The sequence below is a fragment of the Vulpes lagopus genome, chromosome 19 (assembly GCF_018345385.1).
Source record: "Vulpes lagopus strain Blue_001 chromosome 19, ASM1834538v1, whole genome shotgun sequence".
Taxonomy (NCBI): Eukaryota; Metazoa; Chordata; class Mammalia; order Carnivora; family Canidae; genus Vulpes; species Vulpes lagopus.
Window position 1 is genome coordinate 8419114 of NC_054842.1, and position 21745 is coordinate 8440858.

The window sequence follows — 21745 nt, forward strand, 5'->3', positions numbered from 1 at the left end:
GCCGGCGGAGACCCTGGGCGGCCCGGAGTGGCTGCTGCCAGGCAGGGGCAGGGGCGCCTTGCAGGTACCGGTCACTGTCAAGGCCTCCCACCTCCCCGTCTGGTCGTGCTGGAGACCTCTGGGGCATCTTAGGAGGATGAGTAAGAGCGGGTGGGTCGTGCAGGATGCTGCCCGAGTCCCCGCGGTGGCTGATGCTGAAAGGCAAGCTGGAGGCAGCCAAGCGGGTGCTGTGCTATGCGGCCAGTGTGAACGAGAAGACCATTCCCTTAAGTCTGCTGGACAAGGTAAGAGGCCTCGGTCCTGCACGCAGGGGTGAGGAGGAGCCTCTTCCTCGCTCGTCCTTTCTGGTGGGACCTCTGCCCAGAGGGTGTCCCCAGGCCACTGCTTGAGGAGAATGGTGACAGCAAAACTTGACCCTGCCAGGGGCCAGGCTGGCACTGCGGGGTTGGGTGGGCCTTGAGGTCCGGTGGGGGCAGCGAGCAAGCTGGGGTTGTGGTCTTGCCTCTGGCTGGTCCTGCTCATCCTGTAGCTGCAGCTGCCCGGAAAGAAGGTGACTAAGGCCTCAGTCCTGGACTTCTATAACAACAGGCACCTCCGCAAGGTGACCTTGGTGATGGGCTGTGTGTGGTAAGTACCTGGGATTGGCCGGCCGGGACTGCAAGCAGAGCATGGAGAGCTCTGCTGAGGGGACGGGCAAGGCCCGAGGACACTGGCTGGACTACAGGCCCAGAGCTCTGGGCTTATTTCCGTCTCCTGTTCCCACACTGCTCCTCTTGTCTCTGCTTCTGTCTTTATTCCTGGCCTGATTTCTCTCTCTCTCTCTCTCTCTCTCTCTCTCTCTCTCTCTGAGTGTCCCTCTCCTGCTCTATTTCAGGTTTACTGTCGGTTACAGCTATTTTACAATGAGCCTCAAGTTGAAGGATTTTGGTGTGAACATCAACCTCACACAAGTGGTTCCTGGCCTCATGGAGGTGCCCGCCCGGCTGTGTTGCATCTTTCTCCTTGAGCAGATAGGGAGGAAATGGAGCTTGATCGTGACTCTCTTCCAAGGCTCCTTTATGTGCTTGCTTATCCTCATCCTCCCCCCAGGTACGGCTCACCCTCCCCTCGGCAACCCCCAGCCTTCCTGCTTCCTTAGACCCCTTCCTCCTGCCCTGTCCTACCAACGTACGCCCTAGGAGTCTGCCTCCTGCACCCCCAGCCCTACTGCCCTCCTGAGCTGGTGTCAGACACTGGAGCACTGCCCTGCCCAAGGGGAAATCCCAAGACTGGGCTCTGGAAGCTCTCAGAAACCTGGAAGAGGAGGGGGTGCTATCCAGAAGGATTAATCCTTGGGTGGCCTTCTTCCAGCCCACGTCAGATCTGATGGTTGAATGTGAGCGGATGCCCACAGATAGTCCTTCAACTGGTATCCTAGGCCCTGCCTCTCATCTGTGGCCTCTGATTGGGAGATGCCTGTTACCTGGAATGTCACCAGGAAAAAATAACTTGCCCACTGAAGACTGAGTGTAACGGGGGCTAAGCTCTCAGGGACATTCTTTCATGGAGGCCTGTCCTTCCCAGGAGGGCACAGTACCCATCAGCTCAGAACCAGACAGGGAAACTGGGGGAGGGGGAAGAGAAGAGGGTGTGCAGGCACAGCAATATTTTCAAAATTCCAAAGAGTCCTAGAACAATGACTATGCCCCAGGTCACAGGGCAGGCTGAGGATACAGATATTAAGATGTCAGTGCTTGCTCAGAATTGCTAGCCACAGGAGCCCCCTCAGCAGCTGGGGCCAGGCTGGGGAAGCTGTGTACAGGGTCTGCTTCCAGGGGAGCCCTCCTGTTCTCTGAGGGCTGGAATTATGTGTATCTCGCCTAGGACCCTTCCTCTCCCAGATGCTGGCAGTGTGGCCTGGCTAACACAAAATGGGGAAACAAATGCATTCTTGAATTTCTGTTGCTTGGTAGTTTTTGTAAAAAGTGGGCCTATACTGAGTCAAACAGAAATGTTTAAATCTCTCAAAAGTAGGATCCCTGGGTGGCGCAGCGGTTTGGCGCCTGCCTTTGGCCCAGGGCGCGATCCTGGAGACCCGGGATCGAATCCCATATCAGGCTCCCGGTGCATGGAGCCTGCTTCTCCCTCCGCCTATGTCTCTGCCTCTCTCTCTCTCTGTGACTATCATAAATAAATAAAAATTAAAAAAAAAATCTCTCAAAAGTGTGAGAAAAACTAAGAATAGAACCCCCAATAAGTACAACTAGATCTGGGGTTTCATCCCAGAGCCAAGAAAAGCTGGGGCCAGAGTGGGGCAGGGGCAGGGGCCAGCAGAGGCTCATCAGGGAACAGCTACAAGCTTCCAGCTCTGAGTCAGGGAGCAGGGGTTCCTGCTCCGGGCTTCACCAAGTCTGAGGAATGGGCTTTCCTGGATCTTTTCTTCCCTCAATGTGCGTGTCTGGCTGCCCAATGTTGGGAATCCTGGCTCTTGGGACCCTCTGGCCCCCTGTGCACACTTACTTCCCTGCTTCCGTCCCCCTTGCAGAGGATAAGAGGGACAGTGGCAGGGCCATGAGCAGACCATGGCGTAGGGGAAGACAGGAATGAGCCTGGAGGCAGAGGCAAGGGGGCTGAGGGGCCATGGGGTTAGCAACTCTCCCAATGCAGATGTACTAACTTCTGGCCTGGCTGGGCCTGAGTCTGCCGACCAGCCGACCAGGTGGTGAGGGAGGACAGTTCTGATGCCTTCTGGGAGAGATGGAGGGAGAGCAGATGGGTGGGTCCCTTGTCCCCCACCCCAGACTCAGGTGGGCTGCGCATTATCTGGCCACAGAGCTGAAATCCATGATGGTCTTGATGATTGTGCTTGGAGAGTTCAGCCTGGCGGCCTCGGCCTCAGTGTTCTTCATCTACACGGCAGAGCTCCTGCCCACCGTCCTCAGGTAGGTGGGCTGGCAGGCAGGGGTGTGGGGGCGGGGTGAGGGTGTGGCAGGGGCACAGCCTGGGAACCAGATGCACACAGCACTCAGAGTGGCCATGCGCCTGGTGATGGGCACGTGCAGAGTGGTTTCCCTGGATCAGCCCATTAACCCTCACAAAAGTGCCCCCAAATGCTGTCATTAGCCCTATTTCTGACAGCAGAGTCAAGTGGAGGCCAGACAGCAAACGGCAGGACCCAGAGGTCTCATCGCAGTCTCTGCCTTGCACTGCAGGCCTGAGTGTGTCTGTGCTGCTCTGAGGCTCCAGCTGCAGCTGGGGTTGGGGTTGGGGGGTGGTGGGAGGAGCGCCTGGCCAGGGTGGCTCCCGCTTCCCCTGCTCCTGATCCATGAAGTAGGCCCCTGAAGAAATGACTGCCTGCCCTGAATCACGGGAGAGCCAAATGCTCCACCAGCGTGTGGTGAGTCGGGACAGGCTGGAGACTGGAGCATGTGAGGTTTGGGGAGCTGCTGCTTCCACCCTACCTCCTCCAGCCTCTGGGCCCAGGAGGCCTCCTAGATGAACTCTCACCTCCCCTTCCAGGGCAACAGGTCTGGGGCTGGTATCTCTGGCCTGGGCAGCTGGAGCCATCTCATCCCTGGTGGTCATCCAACAGAAACTCACCTTCCTACCCATCTTTCTCTGCTGCATCTCAGCCTTTCTGGCCTTGTTTCTCTGCTCCCTGCTGCCAGAAACGCAAGATCAGCCTCTCTCTGATACCCTGGAGCACTACTCCCTGCAGATGAGGTAGGTTTGTGAGGCCCTTGCCACTGAGAGTAAGTCAGGCACTGTCCATCCCTGCCTATTTGCCAGATGGGCCTGTGACACGAGGGCTGCCTACAGCTGTCTCCCCGGCTCTCTTGGATGTTGCCACACATCTCCTATGTGTAGCCTGCCCTCTGCCAGCTTCTGTCCTCTTGGCTGTCCTGACCAGTCTGGGCTGGGTTTTCTCCTTTAACCCCCTCTGGCCACCTGTCTGGACTGGGTTCTGCCCCTGGAGATACCCTGGGCTCTCCTGCCCAGAGCACACGGCCAGGCTGGGAACAGCTCTCTGAGTACCTGTCCTGTCCTACCTGAACTCTCAGCTTCTCAAGGAGGACTCCAACTGGACTCATGACTCTGTGGTGGAGCTTTTGACGGGATTAAGCCCACAGAAAGAGCTTGGTGCAAAGTCTGGCACATGAAAAGTGCTCAGCAAATGTGAAAGAATAACCCCCAAAAATGCAGAAGCATGAAGGGTCTGGATGCAGTTGGGAATTTAGAACAGGCCCAGTCCTGGAGGTGAGGGTCCTTGATGAGTGCATGACAAAGCTTGGCTGGGGACTGTCAGGCAAGGAAAAGCCTCACTCTCTGGAATGCAGTTACTGCTTTTGTTAGCTCCTAAAGATGCAGCTCATGACTTGTTCTCAAATGGCTTCTTCAGGAACATGGCTGAGGAACTGTTCACCAAGGAAGCAGTAGTTGATGATGGGACTGACGAAGTGACAAAGAACACCATTCTCAATTCCATGATCCAGAAATCGGACTTCGACATCTTCTCCAACGTGTCTTTGCAGGATGCGTCTTTGCAGGGCAGAGGAGAGGAAACAGACCCACTAAATAACTGAGGGCCTGGCCCCCAGATGATCTGAGTTGGAGCTGAGTGGCTGGGTATGGGGCTGTGGACTCCAGGCCACGAATTCCAGGCCCAGTCCAGCTGAGGGGCAGGTCAGTCCTGCTCCAAAGCCAGCCCTTGAGATCCAAAAATGGCCCCTCCTGGGTGACCTAGTGTGTGATTCATTCCAATAAAGGTGCCATGTTGGACTTGAGATGGCTAGGTCAAAATTCACTGTGTCTGGGGAGCCCAGAAACCCAGGCCTGGAGGAGGGTGGGTCGAACAGTCTCCCTAGAGTCCTTCCTATCCTTAGCTGACCTTGGGCATGGTGAGGAGCTCTCTGGATAGAAGGGGGGGCGGTGATTGTGTCTGTAAGGGCTGGGAGAGGGCAAGGGCAGGACTGGGCCCACACCACCCACGTCCTCTGCCCAGGCGTCCGCTACTGTGGTGGGCTTCCAGCTCATGTGCAGGCTACAAAGACTTCAGCCCCATCATATGCACCTGTCAAGGATGGAATGTAAAGGAATATTGATCATTTTTCCCAATTGTATCATTGCCCAAAGCTTTCTCGTTCAGTTTTCTCTTTGCCACTCACAAATAAGCATGGCTTTGGGGATTACTCATCTCAGACTCCTCTTTGGGGGTTCCTTCCCCGATGGCTCCAGCGTGGCTGACCTCTGAGCTCTAGTGCCCTGAGGATAATAAGCCCCCACATCCAGCTCACAGTCCCAACTACCCCTAGGGTGAGTCTCCCCTTCCCAGCTAGTGTGGGAGCTTCCCCAAATAGGGCCCAGGGCTCCTCAACCATTAGCCAGACCCAGAAACCTTTGGGTCAGGCCCTGGGACCCAGTAAAGAATCTTAGAAACTTCACTGAATAACATGCAGAGAAATGCATAAATCAGTTAATGTTCCATTTTATGAATTATCACAAAGCACATGGAATCCATCACCCACATGGATAAGATTAATAGCAAGCATCTCAGGGTTTCCTCCTGACTCTCCCACTAACCACCTTCCTTTCTTCCAAGGAAACTAGTCACCTTCTGACCACATAGGTTACTTCTGTGGGGTTTTGAACAGGTAGGAGGAGTCACCGTTCAAATTCTTGTATCTGGGGATCCCTGGGTGGCGCAGCGGTTTGGCGCCTGCCTTTGGCCCAGGGCACGATCCTGGAGACCCGGGATCGAATCCCACATCGGGCTCCCGGTGCATGGAGCCTGCTTCTCCCTCTGCCTATGTCTCTGCCTCTCTCTCTCTCTCTCTGTGTTACTATCATAAATAAATAAAAATTAAAAAAAAAAAGAAAAAAATTCTTGTATCTGGCTTCTTCCAACTCTGAGATTAATCCGATGCAGTGTAAGAACTTTACTTGTATGCTGTAGAGAATTCCGTTATTATGAATGGACCACAATGTATTATTCAGCCACTCTCGTTGTGACAAACATTTTGGTTGTCTCCAAAAGGGAGAGATGTGCTGCCATGAATAATTCTACTTCTATGCTATGAAGTATAGCAATGTTTTTATCCCCCAAGAAGAGCATGTTGAAAACTTAATGCCCAAGGTGATGTTATTAGGAGGTGGGGCCTCTGGGAAGTAATTGTGTCATGAGAGTGAAGCACAAATGAATGAGATTCATGCCCTTCTAAAAGAGGTCCTTGAGGGCTGGCTTCTTCCTTCCACCACATGGGGGCACAGTTGAGAAGACAGCCCTTGGCAACCTGGGGAGAGCCCCTCTCCAGATAGCAAATCTGTTGGTGCCGCCCAGCCACCTTGGACTCCCAGCCTCCAGAGCTGTGAGAAATAAATTTCTGCTTTTCATAAACCACCTGATCTATGGCATGTTGTTATAGCAGTCCAAATGGACTAACACAGCTTCTGTGAGCTTTCTGGTAACTATGTTCTGGAGCTCAGAAACACGTTTCTCTAGGCTCTACTTGAGAATGAGATTGCTGGGTCATAGGGTATATATCACTTCAACCCTGACATGTAAAAAAAAAAACCTGACATGTCAGGCCATGCATCATCCAAAAGAGTTGCTTCAATTTACACTTTTTAAAGGGAAGTTAAGAGGGATGCCTGGTGGCTCAGTGGTTGAGCAACTGCCTTTGGCTCAGGGCATGATCCTGGGGTCCCGGGATTGAGTCCCTGCATTGGACTCCCCACAGGGAGCCTGCTTCTCCCTCTGCCTATGTTTCTGCCTCTCTCATGTGTCCCTCATGAACGAATAAACAAAATATTAAAAAAAAAAAAAACAAAGGCAAGGTAAAAGACGTTTTCTGTGTCACATCTTTGATAATGCTTTACATTTTCAGACTTGAAATCTTACCCAATCTTTTGTTGCATAACGCTATCTCTTCCATTTAAGCTTACGTTTCTCTCATTCCTAAGGAGGTTGAGTATCTCTTGATAAATTTATTGGCCACTTGGATTTCCTATTTTCTGAAATACCTGGTCAAGTCTTTTGCTCATTTTTGTATTAGGCTATCTGTTCTTTGTATAGGTTTGCAGGAGGATGTTATGTGTTCTTTTTTTTTTTTTTTTTAAGAATTTATTTATTCATGAGAGAGAGAGACAGAGAGAGAGAGGCAGAGGGAGAAGCAGGCTCCATGCAGGAAGCCCAATGTGGGACTCGATCCCGGGATTCTAGGATCACACGCTGAGCCAAAGGCAGATGCTCAACCGCTGAGCCACCCAGGTGTCTCTGTTATGTGTTCTTAATGAGTCTGTTGTCAGTTATATGTGTTGCAAATATCTTCTCTCTCTTTGGTCTGTCATTTCACTCAAAAATTTTTTACAGTTCCTTTTATTAAAAAAAAATATGGATGTCTAATTTTTTTCTAGGCTTCTCCCAGCCCTCTGCACTTCCATGTAGACCCTAGAGCCAGTTCATTAAGTTGCACAACAAAAATGAAAAGCATATGTTGGGGTTCTGACTGGGAGTAGGAGGAATCTATAGAACAATTTACAATACGGAGTCTTCCAATCCAAGAACATACTAGATCATCTCTCCATTTATTTAGGCCTTCTTTAAAGCCCATCAGCAAAGTTTTATAGTTTTCTTTCTTGGGCCCCATATGGTTTTTATTCTTCCTTGGGTACTTGATTTTTTTAAGCTATCATAAATACTACTTTTGGTTTTTGCTTTTAATTTCATTTTCCATCAGTTTCTAGTAGATCGAAATGCCATTGACTTTTGTATATTAGATTTATATCCACAGCATTATTTTTAATTTTTTTTTATTTTTTATTTTTATTTATGATAGTCACAGAGAGATAGAGAGAGAGGCAGAGACACAGGCGGAGGGAGAAGCAGGCTCCATGCACCGGGAGCCCGATGTGGGATTCGATCCCGGGTCTCCAGGATCGCGCCCTGGGCCAAAGGCAGGCGCCAAACCGCTGCGCCACCCAGGGATCCCTATCCACAGCATTATTAAATAGTCTCTTCCTTTCCAATGTTTATGTCTTATATTTCTTTTTCTTGTCTTATTAGATCTTAACTAGTTCTTCCAGTATAAAATGGAACAGAAGTGGTGTGAGCAGGCATCCTTGTCTTACTCCTGATGTTAGAGAAGGCATTCAACAAGTATGATGTCTGTGGGCCACATGGGTGGGTCAGTCGGTTAAGTGTCTGCCTTCAGCTCAGGTCATGATCCCAGGGTCCTGGGATCAAGTCCCGCATCAGAATCCTGCTCAGTGGGGAGTCTACTTCTCCCTCTACCCCTTACCCCGATTGTGCGCTCTCTCTCTCTCTCTCTCACTCAAATAAATGAATAAAATATTTAATAAAAAAAAGAAAGTCGGGAAGCCCTGGGTGGCCCAGCAGTTTAGCGCTGCCTTCAGCTCAGAGTGTGATCCTGGAAACCCGGGATCGAGTCCCACATTAGGCTCCCTGCATGGAGCCTGCTTCTCCCTCTGTCTGTGTGTCTGCCTCTCTCTCTCTCTGTGTCTGTCATGAATAAATAAATAAAATCCTTAAAAAAAAAAAAGTCTGATGCTTGTTATCAATTTATTGTAGATAGCCTTAATCAGATTAAGGAAGTGCCTTACTATTTTTCTTTTTCTAGGAGTTGGGATTTTTTTCTTCTCTGGATCTTAAATTTTATCAAATATTGCCCTTTTGGAAAGGTGTCCCTCCATCCCAAGAGCTGTTCAGAGTAAGTGGAGGTCTAAGGTGCCAGCTCATCTGTTCCTCAGTTTGTGGTCTGGTCCAGCCACTTGCCCAGCAGACCTGCTTCTTAGCTCTGGGAACTTAGGACTGGGGTGTGAAGCAGAGTCTCCGAGCTGGTGGAGGCTTGGCCCTACAGCCTTCTCACCAAGCAGGCCTTCTCACCAAGCATACGTCCCACTACCAGAAGGGACTCATATAGCTCATTGCTCCTATGGGGAGTGGGGGCTGAGGTTTGGGAGGGGACCTGGGCCCAGAGGGTGATGGTGTTGGGGGTGCATTGACCAGTTGTGCCTCCAGCAGCCCACTGTTTAGAGATATTATGATAGATATTATGAAGGCCGCAGGATCCTTGTCCGGGTCCTGCTGGCCTGCACTGAGGGAAGGGAGCACGCAGGAGCTGAGGCACTTCATGCACCACCCAGAGAGCCCCCTGCCCCTCCCTGGATCCCAGGGGTGCACCTCGGGTCTAGCCCAGGGCCATGAGGCAAGGCCACCCTGGGATCACTTGGGATTTGGGAACCAGCCTTCTCTGCAGGGCCTCCCACGAGGTGCCAGCCTACACGGGAAGTGGGGGGCAGGCCCAGCCTACCCATCAGCACAGCCCAGTAGCTCCAACAGCCGCTCAGGTTCATGAGGTAGACCTCCCGGACCCGTTCCTGGTTCACCAAGCAGGTCCCGAAGTCCACCCAGCTGGTGGAGAGCTGCAGCTCGGGCACGGCCACGGTGGCTCTCAGGGGCACCACCTAGGGGGACAGAGCCTGTGGTGTGGGGCCCCTGCCCACTCCTGCTGGGCTCCAGGCCAGGGTCTCAGGGACACGGGGCCCTCTGACCCCAGGTACTGCAGCTTCTGGGGAGCCCACGGGCAGCGCCTCGGTGAGCAGAAGGGGGCTGGGCGCCAGCAGCTGAAACCAAGGCTGGTGGGGGTCTGCAGATCAAGGGCCCAGAAGATGCCCTCTGCTCTCCCTGCCACCCCCTGACGGTGAAGGACGTGGCCATCTTTGAGATCAATGAGGCCTTTGACCATCAAGAGGCCAATGATTCCCCCCAACCCCCTGCCCTGTTCAAGCCCTGGTTTCTGCTCCCTGCTCAGGCCTCTTTCCTCCTCCTCTTCCCCCATCCCGTGGGGGCCCCAAGGCCCAGCCCCCTGCTTCTGCTGGGGCCCATCTCACCTCTTCTCTTAGCCTCAGGCCCCATCTGTGCGCTGAGTGGTCCTAGCTCCTGGCGGTCCCCCCACATTACCCTCAGGCCCTGCCTCAGCCTACCCCACCTCTGGGCCCCAGCAGCCACCCAAGGACCAAGCTGGAGGGCCTGCCTGGTCACAAATGGATTCTTCCTTCTGGCTTCCCTGGAATCCACCCCTGAGGCTAGTCCTTTTTGTTCCTCACCCGTACTTTCCAGCTGGGACACTTCACATGCCACCTGCTCCAGGAAGCCTTCCCTGTTTCCCACCCTACAGTACCTCACCTGCTTCTGAGCTGAGGTACGTAAGGAGAGATGATCCTCCTTTCTCCATGTGTGGTCCTCTTGGAAGGACCTCATGGAAGGTCCTCTTCCAGGGCAGACGGGGCCCTCAGGACATGGGCCGGGGCTCCTCTTGTTTCTGAAGACCTCGTCGGGGTCTGTCCTCTGACCCCCGAGAACAGTCTGGCCCGGCTGCACCCTCCTCGGTGTGGGGCGGGCCCGGGACTCACCTGAGTGGTGTGGTTGGCGTACTCCAGGAGCAGGCTCTGAGTAAACACCATCTCTTTCTCCCCGCTGGCATGCTGCCGAATGTCCACCCCGGGCAGCATCTGGTCAGCCGGCAGCTTCTGGTAGGAGAGCAGCTCCAGGGACAGTGAGAAGGACACGTTCACCTGAGCAGGCACGAACGGGGCTGTCAGCTCCAGCTGCTGCAGACAGGCACCCCCGCCCCCCACCCCTCACCCCAAGCTCCGTCCTCCTCCCCTCCACGGCCCCCAGCTGCCCGGCAAGGCCCCAGCTTGGCCCCTGACACAGCCAGCCCAGCAGTGCGCCTGCCTCCTCCTGGTGCCCCTGCCTGGGGCATTCGGTCCATAGACACTGGCCATGCTCTGTGCCCTACACCTGCTAGTCCTGGGGATGGGGCCTCAGGAGCCAAGGACCTTGGCTTAGATGGGGCTTGGATGTGTGACTTCCACACAGGTCAGTGAACCTCACTCAAGGAATTTATCTAATATACCTGTTAAAATACAAATTTGTGGGCCACAGGATCAAGAGTAAGTAAAAAATGCAACCAACTCTAAGACTCTTTATTAAGACTCTGAAAGATTTAAGGCTGTGCTCCTAGACCCTTTCAACTAGACCAGTTTAGTGGAAGCTTCTGGGCAATGTTCTACATGTGTGCTGTTCACACAGTAGCCACTAGCCACATGTGGCTAGAGTATTAACACTTTTCTTTTTAAGAAACAGGAAAGGCTGGGGCACCTGGGTGGTTCAGTGGTTCAACATCTGCTTTCAGGTCATGACCCCGGGGTCCTGGGATCAAGTCCCACATCAGGCTCCCCACAGGGAGCCTGCTGCTCCCTCTGCCTGTATCTCTGCCTCTCTCTGTGTGTCTCTCATGAATAAATAAATAAAATCTATTTAAAAAAAGAAAAAAAAAAAGAAACAGGAAAGGTTGAAAATTAATGAGTTAGGTATTTCAACGTAAGAAGTTAGAAATTGGATAATTAAACATGTCCATCAAATATATAAAGAATGAAATGATAAAGAGCAGAGATGAATGAAATACAAAAGCAAAGAAGCCTGATAGTTTGTTATTTGAGAGTATTAATTACAGCGACAAATGGAAAAATCTTTACCCATAATAATTCTTTAGAGAGAGAGAGAGGACACAAATAAACAGTATTAAGAATTAGAAGGGGAAGGAAGGGGTGCCTGTGTGACTCGGTTAACTGTCTGCCTTTGGCTCAGGTCATGATCCCAGGGTCCTGGGATCAAGCCCTGTGGGTTCCCTGTCATCAGAGAGTCTGTTTCTCCCTCTACTCCTCCTTTCATGCTCTCACTCAAACAAATAAATACAATCTTAAAGAAAGTTTAAAAAAGAATTAAAAGGGAAAGAAGCTCCTCAAAAGATCAGACATGGACTGATGTTTGGATATACCGTGTGGCCCTGCAATCCCCCTCCTGGGTGTATACCCGAGAGAAATGAAGCATCCGCCCACACAAAAATCTGTGGGAATATCCACAGCAGCATTACAAATAAGAGCCTGAAAGTAGAAACAACTCAAATATTTATAAAATGTCCATTAGCTGGATAAATAAAATGTGGTAAATACATGTGATAAAGATTTTTTTTGGCTTAAAAAAAAAAGTACTCACCCTGCTACAACATGGATGCATTTTGAAAACAGTATGCTAAGTGAAATAAATCCATCATAAAAGGCCACATGTTGTATGATTCCATTTATTTTAAATGGCTGAAATAGGCAAATCCTCAGTCAGAAAGTAGACTAGTGGTCTCCTAGGGTACGGGCTGGGGAAAAAGGGGAAAAGGGAAAGGATAAAGAATGGGATTTCTTTGGGCAGGTGATGAAAATGTTCCAGGATTGGTTGTGGCAATGGGGATTAAGGAGAGTGCTTATGATGAGCACTCAGTGTTGTATGAAAGTGTTGAATCACTAAATTCTACACCTGAAACCAGTATTGCATTGTATGTAAACTAACTGGAATTTAAGTAAAAACTAAACTAATTGCACAATTCCATGAAGACACTAAAATCCATGGAACTGCATACTCTAAATAGGTTAATTGTGTGGCATATGACTTACATATCAAGAGGGAGGGTTAGTTTTTTAAAAGAAAGTTTAGCAGAAGTCAGAGTGGTGAAGAAGCAGAGAACAAGGTGCTCTCCTGGACAGGAGCAAATTGTGCAACGTTTCTGGAGGGCAATTTGGCAATATGTGCAAACATTTAAAATATGTGTACCCTTGGACTTGTAATCCCTCTTCTAGGATTTACTCCAAGGGGATCATTACCCCAACATGAACATGCATGGACACAAGGATATTCACTGCAGCTTTGTTACGTTAAAAACACACTTTTTAAAAACAATCTTTAAGTCATCACTAGGAGACATTACAGTTCAGACTAAATAACTGATACAATTTATAATAAAGTTCTGTATTTCCTGACGTGGACAGTGTCAGTGACATAATGTTGTGGGAAGTAAGCAGTTTACAGAATCACATGTTGTACATCCAGTTATATAAAATTTAGACATGTATTCATACATTTAGGGATGTTCATCAAAATGTTGTGTGATTTCCACTGGATAGAAGGTTTTAAAGAGGGTGCCTGGGTCGCTCAGTAGGTTGGGTATCTGCCTTCAGCTCAGGTGGTGATCCTGGAGTCCTAGGATGGAGTCCTGAGACGGTTTCCCTACTTCTTCCTCTCCCCCTGCTTGTGTTCTTTCTCTCTTTCTCTCTCAAATAAATAAAATCTTTTTTAAAAAATCTTTTTTTAAAAAAGAAGGTTTTAAGGAAATATTTTTTAAAATTTTATTTATCTTTTTCTATAATGTTGGAAATATAAAATATATATATATGCATGATGCTTATAAAACAGCAAAGTATTCTCAAGGAGGAGAAACATTAAAAAAAATTTTTTAAATGAAAAAAGACAAAAGGGAAAGTTCCACTCATCAAGGAATGTAAATGTTACATAAAATTTTCTGGAAGACAGTGAAAGAGAAAATAGTTGTGAACTCATTTACAAGGCTTGCAAATTCTTGATAAGAACATGGACACAGCTTAGGACTATTTATTTATTTATTTTAAAGATTTTGTTTATTTATTCATGACAGACACTCAGAGAGAGAGGCAGAGACACAGGCAGAGGGAGAAGCAGGCTCCATGCGGGAAGCCTGACGTGGGACTTGATCCCAGGTCTCCAGGATCACACCCTGGGCTGAAGGCAGTGCTAAACCACTGAGCCACCCAGACTGCCCCACTTAGGACTATTTAGAAAAGGAAAACTGCACCTCAATCTCATTCATGAACATAGATGTAAAAATTTTAGCAATAGATTACAAACCAAATCTAACAAAATATAGAAAAAATGAAAATACATTTTGACCAGGTTAAATTTATTCCTGAAACTCAAGATTGGCTTAACCTCCTTATAAAATAGACTAATATATGTGGGGTGCCTGGGTGGCTCAGTTGGATAAGCAGCTGACCCTTGATTTCAGCTTAGGTCATGATCTCAGGGTCCTGGGATTAAGCCCCATATTGAGCCTGCATCAGACTCTGCCCTCAGCAGGGAGTCTGCTTCTCTCCCTTTCCCACTACTCATGCCCTCCTACATCAAATAAGTCTTTTAAAAAAATAGATTAATAGGGCACCTGGGTGGCTCAGTGGTTGAGCATCTGCCTTTGGCTCAGGTTGTGATCCTGGGGTCCGGGATCTAGTCCTGAATGGAGCTCCTCTTGGGCAGCCTCCTTCTCCCTCTGCCTGTGTCTCTGCCTCTGTGTGTCTCTCATGAATAAATAAATAAAATCTTCAAAAAAATATATTAATATATTTGAGCACATTAATAAAATTTAAAACTATCATTTATAGATTTAATATGCATTAATTTAAAAAAAAACCTCTTAGTATAAACTCAAGAATGTGAGAGAGAGGGCATCTGGGAAAATGTGTCAACTTGACTGTGGTAAGGGATTCCCAGAGAGCTGTTGAAAACATTATTATTATTTTTTTTTTAGTATTTTATTTATTTATTCATGAGAGACACAGAGAGAAAGGCAGGGACATAGACAGAGGAAGAAGCAGGCTCCCTGCAGTAAGCCCCATGTGGGACTCGATCCCAGGACCCCAGGATCACAACCTGAGCCGAAGGCAGATGCTCAACCGCTGAGCCACCCAGGCGCCCCCGAAAGCATTATTCCTAGGTGTGTTTGTGAAGGTGTTTCCAGATGAGTTTAGCATGTGAATTAGTAAAGCAAAGAGGGCTCTCCCCACTGTGGGTGGGTACCATTGAATCCAATGAGTGCTGGAATAGAACAAAAAGGTGGAGGAAGGGCAAATTCACTCTCTCTCCTTAAGCTGAGACATCCACCTTCTCCTGCTCTCTGACATTGGTACTCTGGGTTCTCTGGCCTTCAGACCCACATTGGGATTTACATTACAGTTCTTCAACCCTCCAGCCTTCAGACTTGACTGAACTATACCACCAGCTTTCCTAGTTCTCCTCCAGCTTGCAGGTGGCTGACGGTGGGGCTTCTTGACCTACATAACCATAGGAGTCCATTCTTTTTTTTTTTTAAAGATTTTTTTAAAAAATTATGTATTCAGAGAGAGAGAGAGACAGGTAGAGAGAGAAGCAGGCTCCATGCAGGGAGCCCGAGGCGGGACTCATCCCAGGTCTCCATGATCACACCCCAGGCTGCAGGTGGCACTAAACCACTGCACCACTGGGGCTGACCTAGGAGTCCACTCCTATATTAAATCTTCTCTGGGCAGCTTGGGTGGCTCAGCGGTTTAGCGCTGCCTTCAGCCTGGGACCAGATCCTGGAGATCGAGTCCCACATTGGGCTCCCTGCATGGAGCCTGCTTCTCCCTCTGCCTGTGTCTCTGCCTCTCTCTCTCCCTGTGTGTCTGTAATAAATAAATAAATAATAAATCTCCTCTTGTCTATATCTCTATACATCCTATTAGTTTTGTTTCTCTGGAGAACCCTGAACAATACAGTATCTATATTAGATTGTGCAGTAGAGATTGTACTTGGTGTTAAAATGTTGAAAGTGTTTTTCTTTGAGATCAAGTACAAGAACATCTGTGCTCTCACTACTTCTATTCTGCAGCTGCTAGACACCCAAGCCAGTCTAGTGAGACAAGTAATGGGATAAGCATGTTAAAATGTCTTCATTATAGTTGCAGACAAGTCCCTGTAGGAAAAGTTTAAAACTCTATGAATAAAGGAAATGAAAGATACAGCTAGCTGGTTTCCAGGCAGGTTTTCAGTCCACACCTACACACCACCTGTGAAGTTCTTGGGAGCAAATTAGCCAAGGAGCAAGCCTCCTTTCCAAGTCCAGGCCCAGAGTGATACCCAGACAGAGGAGCTGGCCAGTCACCAGAGGACAACACCAAGAAATGTCTTTATTAGGGGACTTCTGGAAGAGCACAGCCCTGAGAAGAAGGCTTCAAACTTCAACATTCACAAAGATAGTGACCTTAGGAAGGGATACAAAACTTCATTAAGAGATGTTAAAAGCTCAACATTACATAAAGCTTTTGAAAAGACAAGAAAGATCTCTGATGGAGCATCTTCAAAGCACAGGACATCCTTACACCCTGACACTAAGTGGGGCTGGGGGCTGTGAGTGAAGCTCACTTTAGCATCTTCGTCACCCTTGTATTTCCACTTAAGTCTCCAAGACCTATGGACTCTTCCCCCCAAAATATCACTGGGTTCTGATCTGTTTTTCCATTCTTGTTCCCACCTCCATGTGATCAAGTTTCTAGGAATAAAATTATCAACTTACAGGAAAGACAGTGAACAGGTGAACATGTTAAATGACACCCCAGGGGTGCATTCACTAAAATATACATTATAAGAAACCCCATGGAACTAACAACCCATCTTCTGCATTGAATCATTTGCAAGGGGAAAAAAAAAGATGGAAGGAGAGCCTGCAGATAGAGGGAGCCCTAAAAGGTGGATCAGCTGATCACAGTGTGTGCACATTTTGGGGTCCCGGTTCAAACAAATATTTATGGCATTTGCAAACAAATGGAAATTTGAATATTGAAAATAATAGGAAATCACTTTAAATTTTGGTTTCATAATGGGATTGTGGCTATTTTTCAAAAAGGCTGTTTTCTGAAAGGTACCTGAGTGGCTTGGTTGGTTGAGGTCCAACTCTTGGTTTCGGGTCAAGTCATGATCTCAGGGTTGTAGGACTGAGCCCCGTGTCAGACTCCACACTCAGCATGGAGTCTGCTTGTCCCTCTCCCTCTGTCCCCCTCCACTCTCTCTCTCTCAAAATAAATAAAAATCTAAAAAGTAAAAAAGTTGGTTCTTAAAAGAAATAAATGATGAAATGATGTAACATCTGGGATTGCTTCAAGATAATAATAAAGTAGGGGAAATGATGAGCAGGGGGGTGTGCATGGGCAGGATGGGCCATGGGTAGATGATTTGGGGGCTGTGTGATGGGTCCATAGGGGTTCATTATATCATTCTATCATGGATTTTCAAAGGTCTCCATTAAAAAGCCTTTACAATTTTAATGATATAAAAAAGAGAAAGTGGTTTGAGTAAGACTAAGCATTTCTTAGGAAAACATGTATATTTTTTGCCAAACTAACCCTCTGGTGCTTGCTGGCAATCTTTGGGGCTTCTTGACTTGTAGATGCTACTCTCCAATCTGTGCCTGACTTCATGTGGCTTCCTCCCCTCTGTGTGTCTTTCTAACTTCCCCTCCTCTTATAAAAACACTGGTCATTGGATTTGGACTTGCCCTAATCTAGTATGATGTCATCTTAACTTGATTACATCTGCAAATATCTTATTTCCAAATAAGGTTACACTCACAGGTACTATGAGTTAGAATTTTAACTGTATTTTGGGGGGCACACAATTGTACTCACTACATAGAGTCAATTTCTTTTCACTCTTTAATGAAAACATTCAAGAATATGCATTCACTTGTGAGTCAATCCCAAAGATTCTGCTGAAGATGTTTCTATTTTCTTGCTCCCTGCATGGAGCCTGCTTCTCCCTCTCCCTCTGCCTGTGTCTCTGCCTCTCTCTCTCTGTGTCTATGAATAAATAAATACAATCTTTAAAAAAAAAAAAGGAACTTACACATATTTAAAAAAAAAGATTTTATTTCCTTTTTGACCAATAATTATTTAAGAGAACTAGTTAAAAGTCCTAAGTACCTTGAGATACCCCATTATTGCTGTTTTGTTTTCTTTTTAAAAAAATTCTTTCAGCCGAAAGGTTGAAAGTTTGATAATTTATCAACTACACCCCCCACCAAAAATCCCCAACAATACAGAGGTAATTAAAATACAAAGGGGACCTGCCAAACACCAGTTTCTAAATCCTATTCACAGGGCATCTGGGTGGCTCAGTCGCTTGAGCTGCCTGAGCATCTGACTTTGGCTCAGGTCATGATCCTGGGGCCCTGGGATGGAGCCTCAAGTCGGGCCCTCCCTGCTCAGTGGGGAGCCTGCTTCTCCCTCTCCCCCTTGCTCAAGTTCTCTCTCTCTCCCTCTCTCTTAAATAAATAAATAAATAAATAAATCTTTTTTTTTTTAAAATCCCATTCTCACAGATAATTGTTGATTACTTGAGTTAATCTTTCCAGACCTTTCTTTCACATATACACATTTAATTATCTTCCTCAAATGCCCACAGAGTGGGGAAGGGCAGACACCAAGGCACAAATGCAGAAAAACCATAAAAAAGGAAGATATCCACACCTACATTTAATTTTCCTAAACCGGTAGTAGGAGGGGAGGTGGGCGGGGGGAAGGGGTGACTGGGTGACAGGCACTGAGGGGGGCACTTAACGGGACGAGCACTGGGTGTTATACTATATGTTGGCAAATCGAACTCCAATAAAAATATATACAAAAATTTTTTCCTAAGCCAAGTTTGCTTTTTTTTTTTTTTTAAGATTTTATTTATTTATTCATGAGACAGAGAGGCAGAGACACAGGCGGAGGGAGAAGCAGGCTTCATGCAGGGAGCCCGACGTGGGACTCGATCCCAGGACTCCAGGATCATGCCCTGAGCTGAAGGCAGACACTCAATCGCTGAGCCAACCAGGCATCCCCCAAGTTTGTTTCTGAGGTGAGTACAAACACATCAACAGCAGGCATATCCATACTCTGGTGAAAACAAGCACTTTTCTCCTCAGGGCTCTTGAGAATCTATTTGCTTAAACATCAAAGTCCATCAAACTTTTCTTCAGATATAAACACAAAAATCAGCCTTTAAAAAATCTTAACCTCAGCTAAATCAGTTACTTATTAAACTGGAGGCTGGATCACTCCCCACTTTCAAATTTTGACAAACAAATTTCTGTGATATCTACCCTGCTAGGGACTATAGTTCAAAATATTTCTTTTCCCTCCTAACAGCTTTCCACTCATCTTACAAAGAATTTGTACTACCTTTGATATAATCAGAAGAGTTATTTAACTGGTAACATATCCCAAGATGAATCTATAAAATTTCAGACAGATAAAATAAATTAGCCTGAATTATAATGTCTTTTTCATTCCCTAATTTCTGATTTTTTAGAAAAGATTTTATTTATTTATTCATGAGAGACACACACAGAGAGAGGCAGAGACCTAGGCAGAGAGAGAAGCAGGCTTCCTGCAGGGAGCCTGATGTGGGACTCGATCCCAGGACCCCGGGGATCAGACCCTGAGCTGAAGGCAGATGCTCAACCACTGAGCCACCCAGGTGTCTCTCAAAACTACTCATTTAGAAAAATATACATAGGCCTGGATGATTTCAATAGTTCAGTACTAATGAACATAGATTTAGGCTGGGTGGGATAAAAAACTAGTTTGCTAGTTTTATATGAAAAAAATAAAATATTGGAATTTATACACAATGCATCTTTGGAAAGAAAGCATATTTTCTTCAGGACTTTTGCAAAGAAAAAGGCTTATTTCTGAGAAAAATCCCATGTTTACTTGGAGAAAAATCTGTGTTGTGGCTGCCAACTTTAAAAAATGAACAGATATTCTGGTGCTGTTTCATTGGAGACCAGATTTGAATTTAAGCTTGTCTCTATTTTCCTATGTTACAATGAATTTCATTATTATATGTACTAAATCAAAAGTTTTTTCTTTTCCTGAAACACTTGTCTCTAGTGTTTACCCCTCAAACTGATGAGTTTTCACGGATTTCTGTGTTATGATGTAATTTATTCAGCTGACAAACACCTAGATCAAAGGAAACTCACGATTCAAAAATCAAAGACTGTACTTACAGAAGAAAATGTGGGCTGATATCTTTGTAGAAAATGTCAGATAATAGTTCTGTGGCCCGCAAGTGGGGTAATACTGCTTTGACAAGATCAAGTAGCTTTGACACTAAGGCGAAAAAAATCAATGGATTTTATTATATTTAAACTAAATATTTCCACTCAACAAAGGGAAGATGGACAAAGGCAGAAGATATATGACATATTGAGGAAAAGATCTGCAACATCTAAGACACAGATTTATACCTTGAAATGTCAGAAACTCCTGCAAATCCACAAGAAAAAGTAAAAAATCTCCTTCTGTTCTTTGCTCAACTGAAAAATGGACAAAGGACACAAGCAGGAAGTCACTGAATAGGAAATCCCAAATGTCTACTGAGTGTATATATATATATATATATATATGAAGAGATGCTCAGTATATATATATACTCAGTATATATATGAAGAGATGCTCAAAATCATCAGTAAAGAGGGAAATGCAAATTAAAATAACAAATCACTCCTCACTTATTAGACTGGCAAACATCAGAAGGATGGTGTTAACCTTAAAAAAAATAAAAGTGCCAGTTATTTCATCAGGAAAAATGGGCTTACTTGGGAATAGCAGAGAATTGTAATCAGAAACAACTATGCTACCACAAAACCCGTAAGTAAGTCCGCAAAACACAGGAGAGAACCACTCTTAAAGAGGAAACGGGGGTGTTGGGGAGGATACACACCAAAAACCCAGTGGAGGAAACTGGGAGTTTGAAGTACAGTGGCTTTTGATTGGCTGAGTAGTGGCTGTCTCTCATTGGCTGGGCTCTTGGGGGTGCTGCTGAAGAGGCCTTCCTCCTCCTGCTGGCAGAGTAAAGCAGTAGCTAAAGTAGTAGCCAAGGGTAAGGTCTTCCTCTATCTAGGGAGTCTGCAATCGACAGGCGGTAGGGTGTGAGCGCTCCCCCTGCTGGCCTCTGCACTTTATTCTAAATGGAGTTTCCTTTAATCAGTTTTCACAGAGGAAATGCCAAGGACTTTATATAAGGGGCTAGAGATACCTTTGTGCATTCTAGCTGGGGGCATAGATTGGCATAGCCAACATTAGGAGGAACCCAGCACTCCAATCAAACTAGTTATGCACACATAATAGAAATCCTACTCTTGGATACATAAGCCCACATAATTCCCTCCATATAGAATCCCCCAAATCCTCATCCAAAGGGCCATGGATGAGGACGTTTAGTGCAGTGTTGTTTGCATTAATAGGGAACTCGACTCCACTCAAGTGTCACTCACTGGGAGCCTGGATTGTAAAATGTGGGGTTGGCATACTACTGAGTATGATGAAGCAGTGAGAAGCAAACAACTAGATCAGGAGTTCCCAAATGTTCTCACTACACAGCACACTTAGAATCTCAATAATTTGTTCATGGAACTTGTAGGCCAAAAGTAATGGCTAACAAGTCTGTGTATAGGTAATTAGGTCCAAACAGCTTAATATATATGTATGTTCTAACAACTTAGTAGTATCTGAAGAAAATAATGCACATAAGTTGGAGGAGAAAATAATATTTCACTTCATTCTTAAATAACCAGAATAACTACTAAGAGGATGTGTGTGCCTGTTGAGCACTGCCCAACTTCTCAAATGTTGGCATAGGATTGGATAATGCTGTCTTTATCTTCTATTTCACCCTGATTTCCCTGCAGTACTTGCTTCTCACTACAACTGCTGATGTCACAGCTCTGCAAAAATAGATGACATTATATTATAAAAAAGAATGTAGCACAAGCTAATGCTGGAGCTATGGACTACCTCAAATTAGCAGTTCACATGGCCACCCTCTGGGAACCACAGAATTAGGTATACCTACGGCAATATGAATGAACCATAAAAACAGTGCCAAATTTTAGAAAGTACTGGAAAACTAAGGCCCAAGAGGCTCCACTGAGTCTGTTCTTGCTGATATTTCAATGACCTGCCTCCTACTGCTGACCCAGGGTACAGGTTCCCATGTAGCATTTAATCCTGTTGAGCCTCTCAGAAGGGGTCTTCCATCAGCTTCCAC

The 21745-nt window shown here is 46.7% G+C and overlaps 2 protein-coding genes across 2 annotated transcripts in view; one reads left to right on the forward strand and one right to left on the reverse strand.

Moving 5' to 3' along the window:
* SLC22A14 (solute carrier family 22 member 14) overlaps positions 1–4562 on the forward strand; it is a 29371-nt gene extending 24809 nt beyond the window's left edge. The window contains exons 6-12 of the mRNA XM_041734562.1: positions 164–284; positions 530–627; positions 875–1089; positions 2699–2714; positions 2781–2921; positions 3499–3702; positions 4379–4562. Coding sequence (XP_041590496.1) covers positions 164–284; positions 530–627; positions 875–1089; positions 2699–2714; positions 2781–2921; positions 3499–3702; positions 4379–4562 — 979 coding nt within the window. The remainder of the gene's footprint in view (positions 1–163; positions 285–529; positions 628–874; positions 1090–2698; positions 2715–2780; positions 2922–3498; positions 3703–4378) is intronic.
* Positions 4563–5009: 447 nt separating this feature from the next.
* On the reverse strand, positions 5010–20489 carry LOC121479056 (deleted in lung and esophageal cancer protein 1-like). The gene is made up of 4 exons (XM_041734564.1): positions 20420–20489; positions 10411–10572; positions 9309–9462; positions 5010–5050 (listed from the first exon to the last, which is right to left on the reverse strand). Exons 2-4 carry the CDS (start codon positions 10507–10509, stop codon positions 5010–5012), a joined length of 294 nt encoding a protein of 97 aa, XP_041590498.1. The 5' UTR covers positions 10510–10572; positions 20420–20489.
* Between the last annotated feature and the right edge of the window lie 1256 nt (positions 20490–21745).

Excerpts from the sequence above, each read along its gene's own strand:
- LOC121479056 (XM_041734564.1), bottom strand. The coding sequence starts at position 10,509 with ATGCTGCCCGGGGTGGACATTCGGCAGCATGCCAGCGGGGAGAAAGAG. Across the intron at positions 9,463-10,410 it reads ACGCCAACCACACCACTCAG|GTGGTGCCCCTGAGAGCCAC; the intron begins GTGAGTCCCGGG and ends CTGTCCCCCTAG. Across the intron at positions 5,051-9,308 it reads CTACTGGGCTGTGCTGATGG|GTGCATATGATGGGGCTGAA; the intron begins GTAGGCTGGGCC and ends CATCCTTGACAG.